General features: G+C 41.9%; 1 protein-coding gene across 1 annotated transcript in view; it reads left to right on the plus strand.

Annotated features, from left to right (window-relative positions):
* Ttc29 (tetratricopeptide repeat domain 29) overlaps positions 1-15,366 on the plus strand; it is a 203,908-nt gene that overhangs the window by 110,642 nt on the left and 77,900 nt on the right. Inside the window, exon 9 of the mRNA XM_059264282.1 lies at positions 5,720-5,811. Coding sequence (XP_059120265.1) covers positions 5,720-5,811 — 92 coding nt within the window. The remainder of the gene's footprint in view (positions 1-5,719; positions 5,812-15,366) is intronic.

A 15,366-nucleotide genomic window follows, 5' to 3' on the forward strand; every position in this document is an offset into this window, starting at 1 on the left:
ATTTCTCTTTCTTCAAGCTCATGGACTTCACTGACTGTACATTTGGAAGGCAAGAAGACTTCTTCATCCACAAGGATACAGCATGGCTAAGGATTCCTTGTTCCCACTTCTCTGACCTGTGCTGGTAGATTGTAACCATCCAGGCTATAGATACGTGCCCAACATAGTCACAACACGAGTCTATTCAGATTTCCACAGATGCTGCTAGAACCCCATGCATCTTCTTACATGCTGTGTCTTGTAAAAACAGTCCCACTCTGGTTTTTCTCACTGATTTCAGTTGCCCAGCACTTGCTAACTACCTGTGTGTACATCACAGCTTACCTACTTTTAAAAGCAGATGAGGCGTCACATTAGACTTTCGCAAGCGTAGCAGAATACCTACCATAGACAAGCTAAACAAAGAAGTATGTTTGGGGCCATGTGTTTAGAGGCATGTGCCTGTCCTGGTGAGGGGGGTAAGCAGAGCAGAGAAATCCACATCATGGAGGCCAGGAAAGAAGGAAGGAATGCCTTCACTAAAGGGCTTTTTTTTCTCCTTTTTTATTCCATTACAGGCCTTACTTAGTCTGTGGGATGGTGCCACTCATGTTCAAGGTTGGTCAGGCCCTGCTAGTCCATCCTCTCTAGAGATGTCCTCTCACATACACCCAGGCTACTCTCTCTCTCTCTCTCTCTCTCTCTCTCTCTCACACACACACACACACACACACACACACACACGGGCTATGCTCTCACACACACCCAGGCTACACTCTCACACACACACCCGGGCTACGCTCTCACACACACCTAGGTCTAGATTTACTAATCTCTTAGGTGCCTCTTAGTGGGATTAAGGTTATCACAGTAGTTTGTTGCAATGAATATAAACACTTCTACTTTCCACAGAGTTCATAATTCCATGTTATTTTTTTACTTGAAGTCCTGGCTTTTTCTTTTTACTTTAATAAGAACTCCTTACTCCCTCTGTTCTGCATTCTTCTTAGATTTCCCCCACATGCATGGCTCTTCTCCTAAGCTTTTGTTCCCGGGGCAGAGAAACCCGTCATAGACCAGATCCTCCACAAGATACCCAGTGTGGCTCTTGTGTCCTTCAGTGATTCCCTGTTTGACAGAAGACGAACCATGGCTTTACATGCCTATGCGGCTCATGGTTCTGGGGTACCTGTTAAAACAAATACCAAATTCTCTCCATACCATAGATAAAGTTGGTTGTCTTCCCTTTGGGGAGGGAACTCCTGCCAGGGTGCTCCCGGAGGCTGGTAAGCAGAGGAAGACTTGTTTGTATAGTGTGCAGACTACATGATATGATGTATGGAGTCACAAGAACTGAGTGACAGCTTTTAGCTTTCTTCTTCAGTGAGGAAATTAAATACAGAGCTCTTCTGGCCTGCTTGCTGGGATATGGAACAGTCATGGAAGAACTAAGGCCTACATCTCAATCTTCTTCTGAGTTTGAGGCTGGGCATATGCCTCTAGTTCCAGCAGTTCAGGAGGCCAAGGCAGGATTGCTTGAACCCAGAGTATGAGGCCAGCTTGGTAAACAGAGTGAGATCCCTTCTCACAGAAGGGGCAGAGGGATAAGCAAGAAAAAGAGGGATTACTTGGGTTAGTGTTCACCCAGGAGACCGTATCCACCACCATGAAGAAGCCACATGGTAACTAAGAACACGAGAGCGCTTCACTGTGTAAGCCCAGCTTATGCCCCCAAGAATCCCGCCTTGGATTGTTACTCGTTCACACAGCTGCATCAGTCCAAAGTCTGGACTAGTGGGCAATATACAAAAGTTCTCAGTGTTGCAAACAAGTCACCACTGTAAGATTCCTTTAAAATAGTGCTGGGGCCACAGTTGTTGGTTTATTTGCGGCGCTCTTACCCTGCGAGGAAATGTTGCGAAACACGACAGAATCCACTAACAAGAGTTTTATTAAAATAAGGTAGAGAGACAGAGGTGCACAGGTGTAGCATGAATCTTAAAGAGTCTTATTAATAAAATCAAACCTGAGCCATGTATTGGGATGAACTGGAAGATCAGAGAACCAGAACAAGCCATAGCTACCTCACCTCGCCAGTTCCTCAGTTGGTCTTGTTTCCTCAGACTGGAAGCCTCTGATCCTCATCCAAAATGGGTCTCAGCTGAACTGCTGCTCAAAAGCCTGAATGCTTAACCAGGCCAAATGCTTCTAGTTTCTGGTCCTCAGGCCTTATATATCTTTCTGCTTTCTGCCTCACTCCCTGGGATTAAAGGCGTGAGTCACCATGCTTGGCTGTATCCTTCAGCACATGGATTTCTGCCTCTGGAATGCTAGGATTAAAGGCATGTGCTACCACTGCCTATCCTCTATGTTTATTATTGTGGCTGTTCTGTCTCTGACCCCAGATAAGTTTATTATGGTGCACAATATTTCGGGGAACACAATACCACCACACACAGGCCTGTGGAAAGACATGTGAGTGAAGTGGGGCCGGGAATCATGGCGCCGGCTTATAAAGGCTGTGCCACGCCTGCACACACAGGCCCATGTGGCTATTCCACACATGCATGTAGATCACATGGTTGCACTGCAGGCTTTATGCAACCACACAAAGCCACGGGGTCCTGGTCACGTGAGACGTTTTGACCCAGAAATGACTAGGTGGAAGTGACTAGGACCTGCCGGGCATGCGTGACCATGCCCAACCGTGGGGGCGTGTTGTGAATCCATATCAACAGTGACAGTTTTTATTGAAAAAAAAAGCAAATGAACTATTTGGGGCACAAAATCTATTAATAGTCAGCCTTTAATTTGAGATTCTAGAATGTCATCTAGAAATACGTGGACCAAAATAAAGCTCCTTAGAGTCTCTTCCTACATGTCTTTGTGCATCAGTTCAACAAGGTTTTTTACAAATTTAAAAAGATTCAGAGGTTCTATCTCATGCCTCAGAGTAGGCTCTGTGAAGTCACCTCAGGTCAAAGCAGTGAATTGTCAGCTGTGAGGATGGGACCAAAAGAATGTCCTAAGGTTTCTGTGGAGCTTCATTGAGAGGCCAAAAAATGAGAATCAAGGCTACTGATCATGTCCTATATATTCCAAAATTGCCAAGGGAGGGCCAGAGATGCAGCTCAGGAGGTGGACGGCTTGCTGTGCAAGTGTGAGGACCTGGGTTTAGATCCTAGCACCCACACCACTCAAAGCCAGATGTGGTGCATGTGTGTGTAATGCAGAATTCACCACACCAAGCCAGATGTGGTAGTGTGTGTGTAAGTGCAGTATTTACCACGCTAAGCCAGATGTGGTAGTGTGTAAGTTCAGTATTCACCACGCCAAGCCAGATGTGGTAGTGTGTGTGTATTCCTGCAGCAAGACGGGAGGCAGAGAACTCCAATGAAGCACATGGGCTCTTGCAGGCCGCAAGAATATATTATAGAGATTCAGCTGTGTATTAAAGCTATACTTTGACCGACCAAGGATCCACCAAATGGGAAGCCATTTATCACAGAATATTTGGTGTTATACAGTCTTAATATTCAGCTGCGCCTTGCTATGAAATTCTTGTGTGCCCATATACTATAGACCATTTGGCAAACGGGTCAGCTTCTCAGACCTGCTAAAGCTCTAGGTAACTAACTCCCCAACTGAGCCTAGGAGACAAGCAGGCTGTAGATGCATAGCTTTGTTTCTTGTACAGATGAAGCTCAGATCATCCCCTTCCTTCAGGCCTAGGGGCATGACAGAGAGATTGACTGAGGACAATAGGGCTTTTTGCATAACCAGATGCTGTAAGGACTGGAGCGGAATTCCAGAGTTAGACACAGAATCTCATGGCCAGAGAAAAGAGAGGAAGACAGAGGTTCTACAGATGGTAAGGCAGATCTCTTGTAGAGTTTATCAGGGCCAGGAGTAAGGAGCCAGGAAGGACTGATGGAGGATGAAGGAACGGAGGACGAAGATGAAGTCAAAAACATAGGAGCTTACCAAAACTATGAAGACAGGAAAAGTGGGCACAGAGAGGAGCTGAATGTGAGGACAGGGCTGAAGCTGTATAAACAGAATTTTGTCATAGAGGAATAAAGTCAACGGACAAAAAAGCATGGTGTATGTAGATTCCTTTCCCTCAGATAACCCATGCCAGGCTTAGCGTCTTTCCCAGGACTCTGGGAGGAATTTTCTCAGGGCTGAACTTGAGAAAATTCCGTTACCTTTAATGGGCCAGCTTAATGTTACACAGTGAGAAAAGAGGCCTGTTCCAGATGAGGAGGAGGTGAGGTCTGGAAACTGGGGCTGTCCTCTGACCTCCACACATGTGCCGTGCATGTGTGTACCCATTCACACACAGGAACACACACACAAAGATAAAAAAATTGATCAAAATACATTATGTACATTCTTTTTGTTTGTTTTTGAACATTATTACCATAAAACAATAACAAGTTGGGAAGTTGGCAAGTGAGCTCCGCAATTATGCTCAGGACAAAGCATCACACTATAGCTTATCAATAAATGCAGTCATCACTTGTCAATCAAAACTGTTGAAAGCATTTTCAAAGTTTAGAACTTTGTGGACTTCAGGGTTGATGTAGACCCGTGGACTTCAGGGTTGATGTAGACCCATGGACAGGTCTTAACATGAGCAGTGTCTTATAAACCACAGGAGAGCTGTTTCTGACCAGGGATCATGATGACCTCACGAAATTATTTCCCCAGTGTTAACTTTGAAGAAATAAAGATGAATGTGACATGGAAGCAGATAGGGAAGGAAACAGAAAGCCAATGGGGGCGGGGCCACAGGGGAGGGCGGTGTGTGGAAAAGAAACGGGAGGAAAAAGAACGAGACGAACGTGGCCCTCTCCTGGTACATAACCCTTCGTGCCACCATATGAGGCAAAGCACACCAGGCAGATGTGCGGCCCACCCCCGCCCCCACCCTCTCAAATGATTCTTTCCTAGAAAATGTGCACAAAGGATTTTCACAGAGGTCTTCGGAGAGTTCCTGCGTCCTCGTGTGTGTAATAGGTTGGGTCACATAACCATAAAGGAAGAAGAAAGAGAGGGGATAGTGGTTTCTGTGTTTTCCTCCTCTGACCAGGGAATGGAGCGGGGAATTAAAAAGACAAAAATGACAGCACACCGATGATGTCAATGCTAAATTAAATTAAGATCATACGTTTGCTGTGGCAGCTGTAATCTTCCGATTATCAGGGAGATTGCTGGTAATGAAGTACATTTGTAAGAAATATTTTTAGTCTCTGCTATATACACATAACACTGCAAGGCAGGCCTCTCCTATAATGACAGATTTAGAGAAGGCCCCTCGCCTAAATTCATTCTCTTCAAAGAGCTATTTATAGAAAGAACCATGATATTTGAACTACTATGGCAGAACATTCTAATCTGCCTTCTATTACCTTAGGTAATAGTCTCCATATTTTAAAATAATGCTGTAAACCATTCAATTATTTATTCACACCTACATTATATAAACGGAAAGGTTTGGAGAATTGGGATGGTGTAAGGAAAAAAATTTTTCAAAAGTAAGACTTCACTGTCATGGCTCAAAGAGATAGTCGTGAAACAGTCATAGCACAGACAAAAATAAAGCAAGCCAGCGTGAACCTTTAATAAACAAAAACTTAGACTTTTAAAAAGGATGCCTTTTCACCTTCTCTGTCATGAAATGCACCATCCATAAATGTGGACAGACTACCCGCTCAGCATGTTCCTCTCCCCATAGGTGCTTCACAGGTACTGTGAGATCGCCACCAACATGGATGATGATCTTAGCCTGGGGAGAGCCTACGAGGTGATCGCCAAGGTCCTGCAGAGGTAAGTTAGCACAGCCTTGGCCTGCTGTCCCTGTGGAGTCACCCGGCTGTGAAGGACTTAAATTGTTTGAGGTCTGTCGCTTTCCATTACTGCCTGCTGAAATTTTCAGCAGCGCCCTTCTTAAGTGACCTTTGATGGTAAGTTACTTCAAACCAGTGTGGTATTTTTAAAAGATGCATCCGAAGTCGTCTTCGTCCGTTCCTCCATTGAGTTAGCTCCCTTTCGTTTTCCGAGTGATGACCTTGAATGAACCCAAGCAGAAAAAATCAGGTCACATCTCATAGGTCAGGGCTGCAGAGAGCCTGTACCAGGCAGTGAGCCTCAATGCTGTGACTCGCCTAGCCTCTGCTGAGTTCCTCAGGAAGAGTTTCCACTTGAACTTCCACCACACTCCTTTCATTAAGCAAACCTGCATTAACAGTTGGGTGCAAACCAACACTCCCAACATTTCATTTGAAACAAGAAAGTTAATAAAAATCTCTAGAGCAGCTTCTGACTCGGCCTTTGGTGGAAACTTCCTGGTTGCCCCTCACTTCCTGCACTGCAACCAGTGCGATCTGGTTCACCACTCACTATAGAGTGTGACTGTGTGGAAGCCACTCACAAAACCGAAATCCATCAAACGTACAGTCTTGTTTTTCCAGTATGTTAGCTTAGAGCCAAAATATAGCTTGCTCATAATAATAATAATAGTGGCAAGTGTAAAGTGTGTTACACTGTAACTTCTTCATATTCATCTTCCGTTGTAAACATATTGTATATATACAGGGCAGTCTGAAAAGGTGGCGGTGTTGTTGAAAGGCATTTAACGTTTATATGCTACATGAACTAAAAGTAGAATCATTACATAAATATTACTACTAATATAAGAATCACTACTTAAAATGCTAATACAAATGAAATGGAAGGTGGCCTATAAAATATCAGTTGTTAGACAAATATCTTGGAGAAGGTGTACTGTTGAGAATGTAGATGTTTACTGGAGAGAGCCAGGGCCAGCCACACGTAAGGAAAGCAAGCAACCTGGAAGTGGACCCTCCTAATATGCATGGTGAGCAGTCCCCAGCAGTCCCACCAGCTGCCTCTTGAAAGCTCTGCTCTCCAAACAGCAGCTAAGATGAGATTGGCTAGTATTCAACTTAATATCTGTTTGGACTTTTGGACCCTGTGCATGTCTTTGTCCAGTTCATTTCAACTACTAAATCACTTGCCTCTGATATCATCATTGTCGCAAATCAGTAGAAAACAGTTGGGTTTTTGTGGGGGTTTTGTTGTTGGTTTTGTTTTGTTTTTGTTTTTTTCTTTTATTTTATATGCATGCATGTTTTATATATGTGCATGTCTGTGCATGATGTGTATGCCTGGTGTCCACAGGAGCCAAAATAGGAGATCAGATCCTCTGGGACTAGAATTAGAGGTGGTTGTCAGCCATCATGTGGGTACTAGGAATTGAACCCAGGGTCCTCTGGAATAGCATTCAAGTGCTCTAACTGTTGGGCCATCTCTCCATCCCCTAGAAAATAGTTGAATTCCTCATCTCACTTGGTAGTGATAAGCCTGATCTAAGTTCACACAGTAATATTAATGTGTCCCTTCACATGTTTATAAAATAATTCTTATAAAAGGAAATTTCCATACCGTTCCACATGGCTAGAGAGAGAAAACTCTCGAGGGAATGGTTTCCCTAACAACCTATTCTGAGCATTTGCCGTGTCACAAGATAATGTCATGGCGGCCTTTGGTTACTGATGGCTCGTATTTATTTTTGAAACTTCTGGACACTTGAGGTTGGCTTCAAATGATCTGCAAAGGTTCACTGTATGTTTCATCTGGGAGATTTCAGTATGTACCTCAGAATTTGAATTCTTGATCTGTCCTGTCAACACTAAGGGCAAAGGTGAGTGATAATTTAGTAAATTCTGACACAGATGATCCAATGTGTTTGAGGTAGGGGAAGCTATAGCTGCACATGCCAGGCCAGGAGGTGTAAGTTTTTCTTGGGAATGGGGAAAATCCTTTTCTCATATTCTCGGGAACATTGCAAATAGAACCGTGAAAGTGCCCGATCAGGAAAGGTCTTGTTGTGAAAGCATACAGACCTATGCTCAGATCTCCAGGATCCCCGTAAAGGGCAGCATGGCTGTACATGCTGTAATCCCAGAGCAGGAGAGGTCAGGACAGGCGCATCCCTGAGCTTGTGGGAGAGCTAGTCTAATTGATGAGCTCCAGGTTCTGTAAGAGACCCTGTCTCAAAAAAAAAAAAAAAAAAAATAGTGTGTTGATGCTGGCGGCGGTGGCGCACGCCTTTAATCCCAGCACCCGGGAGGCAGAGCCAGGTGGATCTCTGTGAGTTCGAGGCCAGCCTGTGCTACAGAGCGAGTTCCAGGACAGCCAGGGCTACACGATGAACACAGTCTTAAAGAAAAAAAAATTGTGTGGAGAGTAATGGAGAAAGACTCCTAATATTATACACACACACACACACACACACACACACACACACACACACACACACACGAGAGAGAAAGAGACACAGAGAAAGAGACAGAGACAGAGAGACAGAGACAAAGAGAGACAGAGAGAGACAGAGAGACAGAGACAGACACAGAGAAACAGATCCAAATTTTACTTTTATGCCAATAAAACTTATTACACTTATAGAAATTGCCTTTCACTAAAGTATGGTAAAGCTGTCAATGATTTGTGCGTCCTTAATTTTGTAATGTTGTATAGGATGCAGGAGGGTACAGGGATGCTTCCTTTGAAGCCATAGGAGAAAATATCCCAGGCCGTGACCTTCCCAGTGTGGAGCTGCCATTTTGCAACATTGGCTCATAGGAGCATTCAGGGGAACATGGCCTTGGTCAAGGACGTAATCTATGGACATTTCTTCAGTGTTCAAAACAAAACGTTCTGGAACACAACAGCACTGGCTATTTGGAAAGCTTTGATTAAAATCAAGTCTATTAAACTGTCCAAACCTTTACAGGTTTTATGGTCATTTTTAAGAAAACGTTGCTTTGAGGAGTTGATATTAACTTTAATAAGCGCGCCCACCCATGTGCAAACACACACAAGTACATACATGTCAACCCTACTCAGAGTCCTCAACTGTTCTTCTGGACTAGCAGGTATCACACAAAAGGTAACAGGCAAAATAGGAAAAATTATGGCAGTGGTGGCTGAGAAATAAATCAAGTTGTGTTAGGCGGAAACTTAACATTCCTCCTAAATCTCTTCTTCCTAACCTGAGTAATGGCACCAGGTTCAGTAATGCAGCCCTATCTCTATAAACATATTTTATCTCTTTAACGGAAATGGAGGAGGTTAGCCATGTCTAGGATAAGTGCGTGTCTAAGGCCATCAGCTGAGAGTACATGGAAGGAGTACAAGCTAGAAGCTCTAAAATGGTTACAAGAATTTATACTAAGCTTTCCCTGGGAAACACACATTCTCTCAGGTTTGGGAATATGGAGTTACTCTTTGATGTTGCTCGAGCCAGACCTGGAGTGACTTATTCAGAGAGGCTTCAGTAGTGGACATTTTTTTCTATTAGTGTAAACAATATACACTGCATAAAGGCTTAAGAGGAGTGAAGGAAGATAAGCAGTTACGTCATTTCCTCCCTACGTGAAGTAGTACTGAAGAGAAGAATTGATTCTGAAAGGGTCTTATGACACTACTATAAACGTCACTTGTGATTCATAATGAAAAAGTGAGTTGAGAAATTTCCAAGTAAATATTACTATTATGATGATGATGATTTTGGAGAGAGATGGTTCAAGTGCATGCAATTTTCCTTATGGAATATGTATGTTTGTATATTCTCATTTACAAATTCACTTACTGAAATGCCACAGCTCAACATAATCAGGAAACTACTTAAAAGGACCTTAAAAAAAAAAAGAACCCCACCAGCTGTGTTCATGATGCACTGGTCACAGCAATCCCACTTCTGGGTTTACTCCATGCCCATTGTCAATTTCCTCACACACTTGAGTTAAATGATTTCCTGGAAAACTTTCCACAGTGGAGATCTTCAAATCAATCCCAACGAAGTTTCCAGTGTGAAAATTACCTTTCTGTTATAGCCAAAGATTAATTTCTTCTTGCTTGAGAGAAATGACATGCCCTAGTAATTTTCATATATTCTCTAAAATGGAGCATCCAGGCTTCCATGTGAAATTTGCTAAAAATGACAAAAAAAAAAAAAAAGACCACCAGAAACGTTTCTATTAATTCATGGAATTAAGAATAGCTTTTTACATTTTCTCCTGTCACTGATCCCATTTGCCTTATTACTCTCATCTGTGGCCCACAAACTTGGTGGTACAATCAACAAACCCCTCAGTGGCTGCTCCATCTCTGCTCTATTTGATTTCTTCTCTCTGAGTAAATGATTAAGTTTTCATGCATTGGTTCAACCAAAATCTATGCTCAGTCAACCACATCCTTTATTGATTACTTCTTCAGCAAACACTAGGCCAAGTGTGATCTACATAATTGGACAGTTGTCAGGGGACGGGGACGTTAACAGTCCTGTTTTCCCAGTTGGAAACTGGAATCACCTTGATACACAAATATTCTGCCCCGTTTCACTCTCATTCTTTGGACCGAGGAGTCCTGGTCCTCAGAATATATGTTTTTAACTCTCTGAGGTCCGGTTGAATGAATTTAATGATTATACCATATAATCTGCTGTTGAAGGTGCACCTGTGCACCGCGTATAGGAAAACTGGAATTAATATTTGTCTAACGTTTAACCTTGTCTTTGAACTTATATAAATAATCCGTAGCCTTTCTCTAGGAAGAAATTGTTTTTCCCCCTCTCCCAAGGACAAACTAGCTTCTAAATCTGTTGTTAGTGTCCACATTCGGAGGTTTTCTTTCCACTCTGTGTTGTTTATATTCCAGTTGCTGGGTTGACAGTGTGGATTGAGGATGGGAGTGGAGTGTATAACTCATGATGAGAAGACTTTCTCTAGCATCGCTTTAGAGCAAGTCCAGGATAATTCTTGGTGCTTGGAAAATCTGTTGCATCTCGGGGGGCTGGAGAGAAGATCAAAACACCCCGTAATCACTCTATTTATAGTATTTTGGTTTTTTTCTACCAAACTTCTTTTTGCACTGCTGTTTGAGTGTGATATGATTTAACATCCTCAGCAGGCCAAACCTAATGTAAACTGTACTTCTATCCAAGACATACCCACTTGTTAAAGAACATTCAGCATAAATAAGCTTTGGTGAGTCTATTTAGCTAAATACCAAGAATAAATTTTCCCTCTGGCTTTAAAGTGGTATGTAAAGATGTCTCATTCTTTTCCTGGGACATTACAGTACAGAAAAAAGCTCGAAATGTTAACATCAGTTTGATAAAATATTCTTAGCCCTAAAAATATTATTGTACTCTCTGTTTCAGTTTTGTTTATTAGTATTTTATTTATTGGCTTATATGCTTTATTTATTTTATCAATATTTAATACTTATTTTCAATACATTTTAGTTTTGTTGTAGATAGTTAATTTCTTGAATACTTTCTTATTTTTTGAGATTTAATAGACTTACATAATTTAACCTCCTCGTTCCTTCTTCTAAACCCTCTCATGTACCATTCAGCCCCCTGCACTTTTACATTCATAGCCTCTCTTTAATTGTTGTTACATATATGTGTGTACACGTGTGTGTAGATATATATTCCTAAATACACAAATACAACCTGCACAGTTTGTGTTAGCAATCCCAGGTAACGAAATACACATAACTAAGACTGCTAAAAGCTGGAGAAAGTCTTCCCCAGGGAAAAGCATACCAAACGACTATCTAATACCAACTGATCTTCCCTGAAAATTATACATACAGACAAATATTTAAGTTAAAACAGTTAGCAACCCTCTCTTTATATTTTAATATATGTTTCATAAGCAGCATAACTTTTCTCGAGAATTGATCTATACCTCATTCTGGAAGAGAAGCCGTGATTTTGGCATGAAAAATGATACATATGGAATTATAAAAGGCAATAATTACAACTTTGGGGAACATGAAATTCCATTTTATTTCTGCTCTGTAGAGTATTGGTTTACCAAAAAGAAAGAAGAAAGAACAGGTTTGATAGGTTCTGATAGCCGGGGCTTCGTGACTCTGTGGGTAGAGCATTCACTAAAATCTCACGTTCAGTTTATCACATCGTGGGATTTTCCAGTGGATGCTTAGCTACACTGCGTTTGTCTCTCATGGTACACAGTCTCTGTCACTTCACGGGCGGTCATTGTTGAATCCCTGCTGTGTACCCAGCTGCTCACTTACACAGCTTCCACCTCAGAGCTCTTTAGAGTCATGTTAAAAATGAAGAAATGGGAGTTTTTTCTCTAGGTCTATAACTTTAATATTATCAAATTTGTTTTTCCAAGAGAACGAAAGGAGAACAAAATGAGAATATGACACTTGTGTGTGTGGACCTGGCTCCGCCTAACGTCTACAACCTGCTGGCTTTAAAGTCATCTGGCTTCTTTATGAACAAACTATTGATAAAATGAATGTCACCACCTAGAGCTAGAGAACCCATGCAGGACGATAGCCTTTTCATCCCGTAGCCTGTGCGAAAGTGCCCATAAAACGCTTCTGACATATTCTTGTTTCGTGTTCCTTTGAATCCCCTCAATATCAGCACATCATTGCAGATTTGGACGTATATTTCATCATTTGAAAGAGCAAAAAAAATTAGAGTCACACTTAGAAAATAATTTGTTGTTGTTGTTGTTGTTGTTGTTTTGTTTTGATTTTCAAGATACCGTTTCTCTGTGTAGCTTTGGAGCCTGTCTTGGAACTTGCTCTGTAGACTAGGATGTCCTTGAACTCAAAGAGATCTGCCTGCCTCTGTCTCCCAAGTGCTGGGATTAAAGGCATGTGCCACTATGTCCCTGCCTTAGAAAACAATTTTTAAAAAAGAGAAGACAGAGAGAGAGAGAGAGAGAGAGAGAGAGAGAGAGAGAGAGAGAGAGAGAGAGAGAGAAGGAAAGACAGAAAAGGAAAATAAAAAAGAAAGTAAGAAAAGAAGGAACAAAAGAAGAAATGAAGGAAGGAAGGGAGGAGGGAGGGAGGAAGGAAGGGAGGAAGGGAGGAAGAAAAGGAAGGAAGGAAGGAAGGAAGGAAGGAAGGAAGGAAGGAAGGAAAAATCTCTACATATAATCCTACTTCAGGACAAAGTTGACTAACTTATTTAGGAATGTTTTTACCACTATGCTACGACAGAGTTCTCTAAATAACTACCATCAACATCATCTCACATCTCAGCGGGTGCTGTCGCTGAGAGGGACCAGTTGAAGGGAACAGTCATAGGGAACAGCTGGGACAGGAAAGGCAGATCTGCAGTTCCGAGAAACATCAGAGCCCTCCCCCCCCCACCGCCTCCAGAATAAAGATTTGCCAAACATGGGTGCAGAGCAGGTCACACCAGCTGGTGCATGAGACACACCCAGGGTAACCATTATTTGCAGGGGAGAGCAAGACACTGGATGGAAGTCCACAGAGAATCCTGGGCTCAGTTTCAGAGTGAGATCCAGAAAGAGGGTAAAACACAGGAGAAAGGAGAGAGCAGAGATGGTCAGACTGTGCAGGACACTGAAGGAGGACAAATGTAGACAAAATTCTAAACAGTCTTAGTAAATAAAAAACACAGAGCCAAACACAGAGGAAATAGCCAAAGAGATCAGAGAGCCACGACTACCTTATCTTACCACCTGGCCACCGTTGCTTCCCCAGAGAGAGCTTCGTCCTGTCTGATTTGTGTTTTTATTGCCTTTCTGTTCTGCTTTCTCATTGGCTCTAAGCCCAGCCACATGACTTCCTCATCACTGCCTGTCTATACAGACTTCCAGGTCTCTATGGTTGGTACTGAGATTAAAGGCTCGTGTCACCATGCTCCACTGTGTCCTTGACCACACAGAGACTCTGCCTGCCATGTGATCGGATTAAGGGCATGTGCCACCACCGCCTGAACTTCTGTTTATGGCTCGCTGTGACCTCTGATCTCCAGGCAAACTTTATTAACATACAAATAAAATCACATTTCAGCACAATTAAAATATCACCACATTTCCCCCTTTTATTCTAATAAAAAGAAAAAAACCTATAACTAATACAAGAAAAACTATATACAATAAGTACAATAACTTATATACAATATATACAAGCAATAAATACCTCAACAATGTCTAGTACATTTGCATTTGACAAACTCAAAGAAAATATTCCATTATCTATCCTATTTTGGTAAGTCAAAAATGTACCTGATTCACTTTTTATCTTAACTTATATTACTAACAAAGAACTATCTTATAATGTCTTTCAAATTTATACACTTATACCTCTTTAGAGAGTTTCTTTCTGAAATTCTTAACAAGGAAAACTATAACCATCTAATCTTCAACTAACTATAACTATAACTATCTAATCTTCAACTCCCTCAGAGACCCAAGAAGGAAATAATGTAACCTAGTAAAACAGGAAGTGCAAGCAAGCAGCTTCCAAAAAAAAATGTGAGTTGACAGAAACAGCCAGCTGCCTGGACAGTCACCCGAGGTTTCTCCGCAGCGTTGGGGCATCATCTTCAGCCCTATAGGCTTAGCGTATCTGACAGACTCATTTTTGAAGTAGGATGTACACAAGGCCTACAGTTCGACCTCACATTGGGTGAGAGCAGTCTATGTACCAGAAACACCTGAATTTCACCAGTGTCCTGTAATGATTCAGGATTTTAAATTCTGGAAATTGTTGGTGTTTTTGAAATTCAGCTGTCCATTCTTCTTGGCTTGTGGGTGGCTTCATCTCAGCATCCCATTCTTCTCCATATCCCATTCTTCTCAGCTTATGAGTAGCTTCATCTCTTTTAATAAATGCCAGTCTACCATTGAGAGGTTAGACTCTGTCAGCCTAGTTACTCTTTAAAGAATAACTGTTTCAGCTACTGTTCCACTGCACATCAGAAGCCATCGGTCCACTGCCTGTTCAGCTGCCTTTGAAGAAAGGGGCACTGTACCTTTTCCGGATTGCAAAGGCCACTTCAGCGATAGTGTCATATTGTCCTGGCCTCAGAGGATGCCTGTCTTCAACTAATCTTCAACTTCAATCTTGTCTTGGCAAGAATCGGTAGTCCTTTGTTTCATGTCCTATCTGTCCATTTTTGTCCTGTTTGTCAGCAGTCAATTTGAGGACACTTTGTTGTCCAGTGGCTAACTTTTGCCACAATGAAAGTTAACTCCATATGCAATTTCTTCAATGCCCATATTTTCTCTGAAGTAGATTGGTGCTGCCAGGAGCCGACATGTCTCATAGTCATTTAAAAAAGGAAGAAAGAAAAAATTTCTAAGTTATTAAAACATTTTAAATGCCATAATCTATAGATCTCTGAAAGGTTTGAAGATGACCTGTCTATCTAAAATATATCTGCTCAACCTCGAAAACATACCTAATATAACTACAAGTTCAATTGTAATGTCTAACTACTTTCATTTCTTTATAGCCTAATAGTTGGTAATAATAACACTCAAGGATTAG

This window comes from Peromyscus eremicus, chromosome 5 (assembly GCF_949786415.1).
Source record: "Peromyscus eremicus chromosome 5, PerEre_H2_v1, whole genome shotgun sequence".
Classification (NCBI taxonomy): Eukaryota; Metazoa; Chordata; class Mammalia; order Rodentia; family Cricetidae; genus Peromyscus; species Peromyscus eremicus.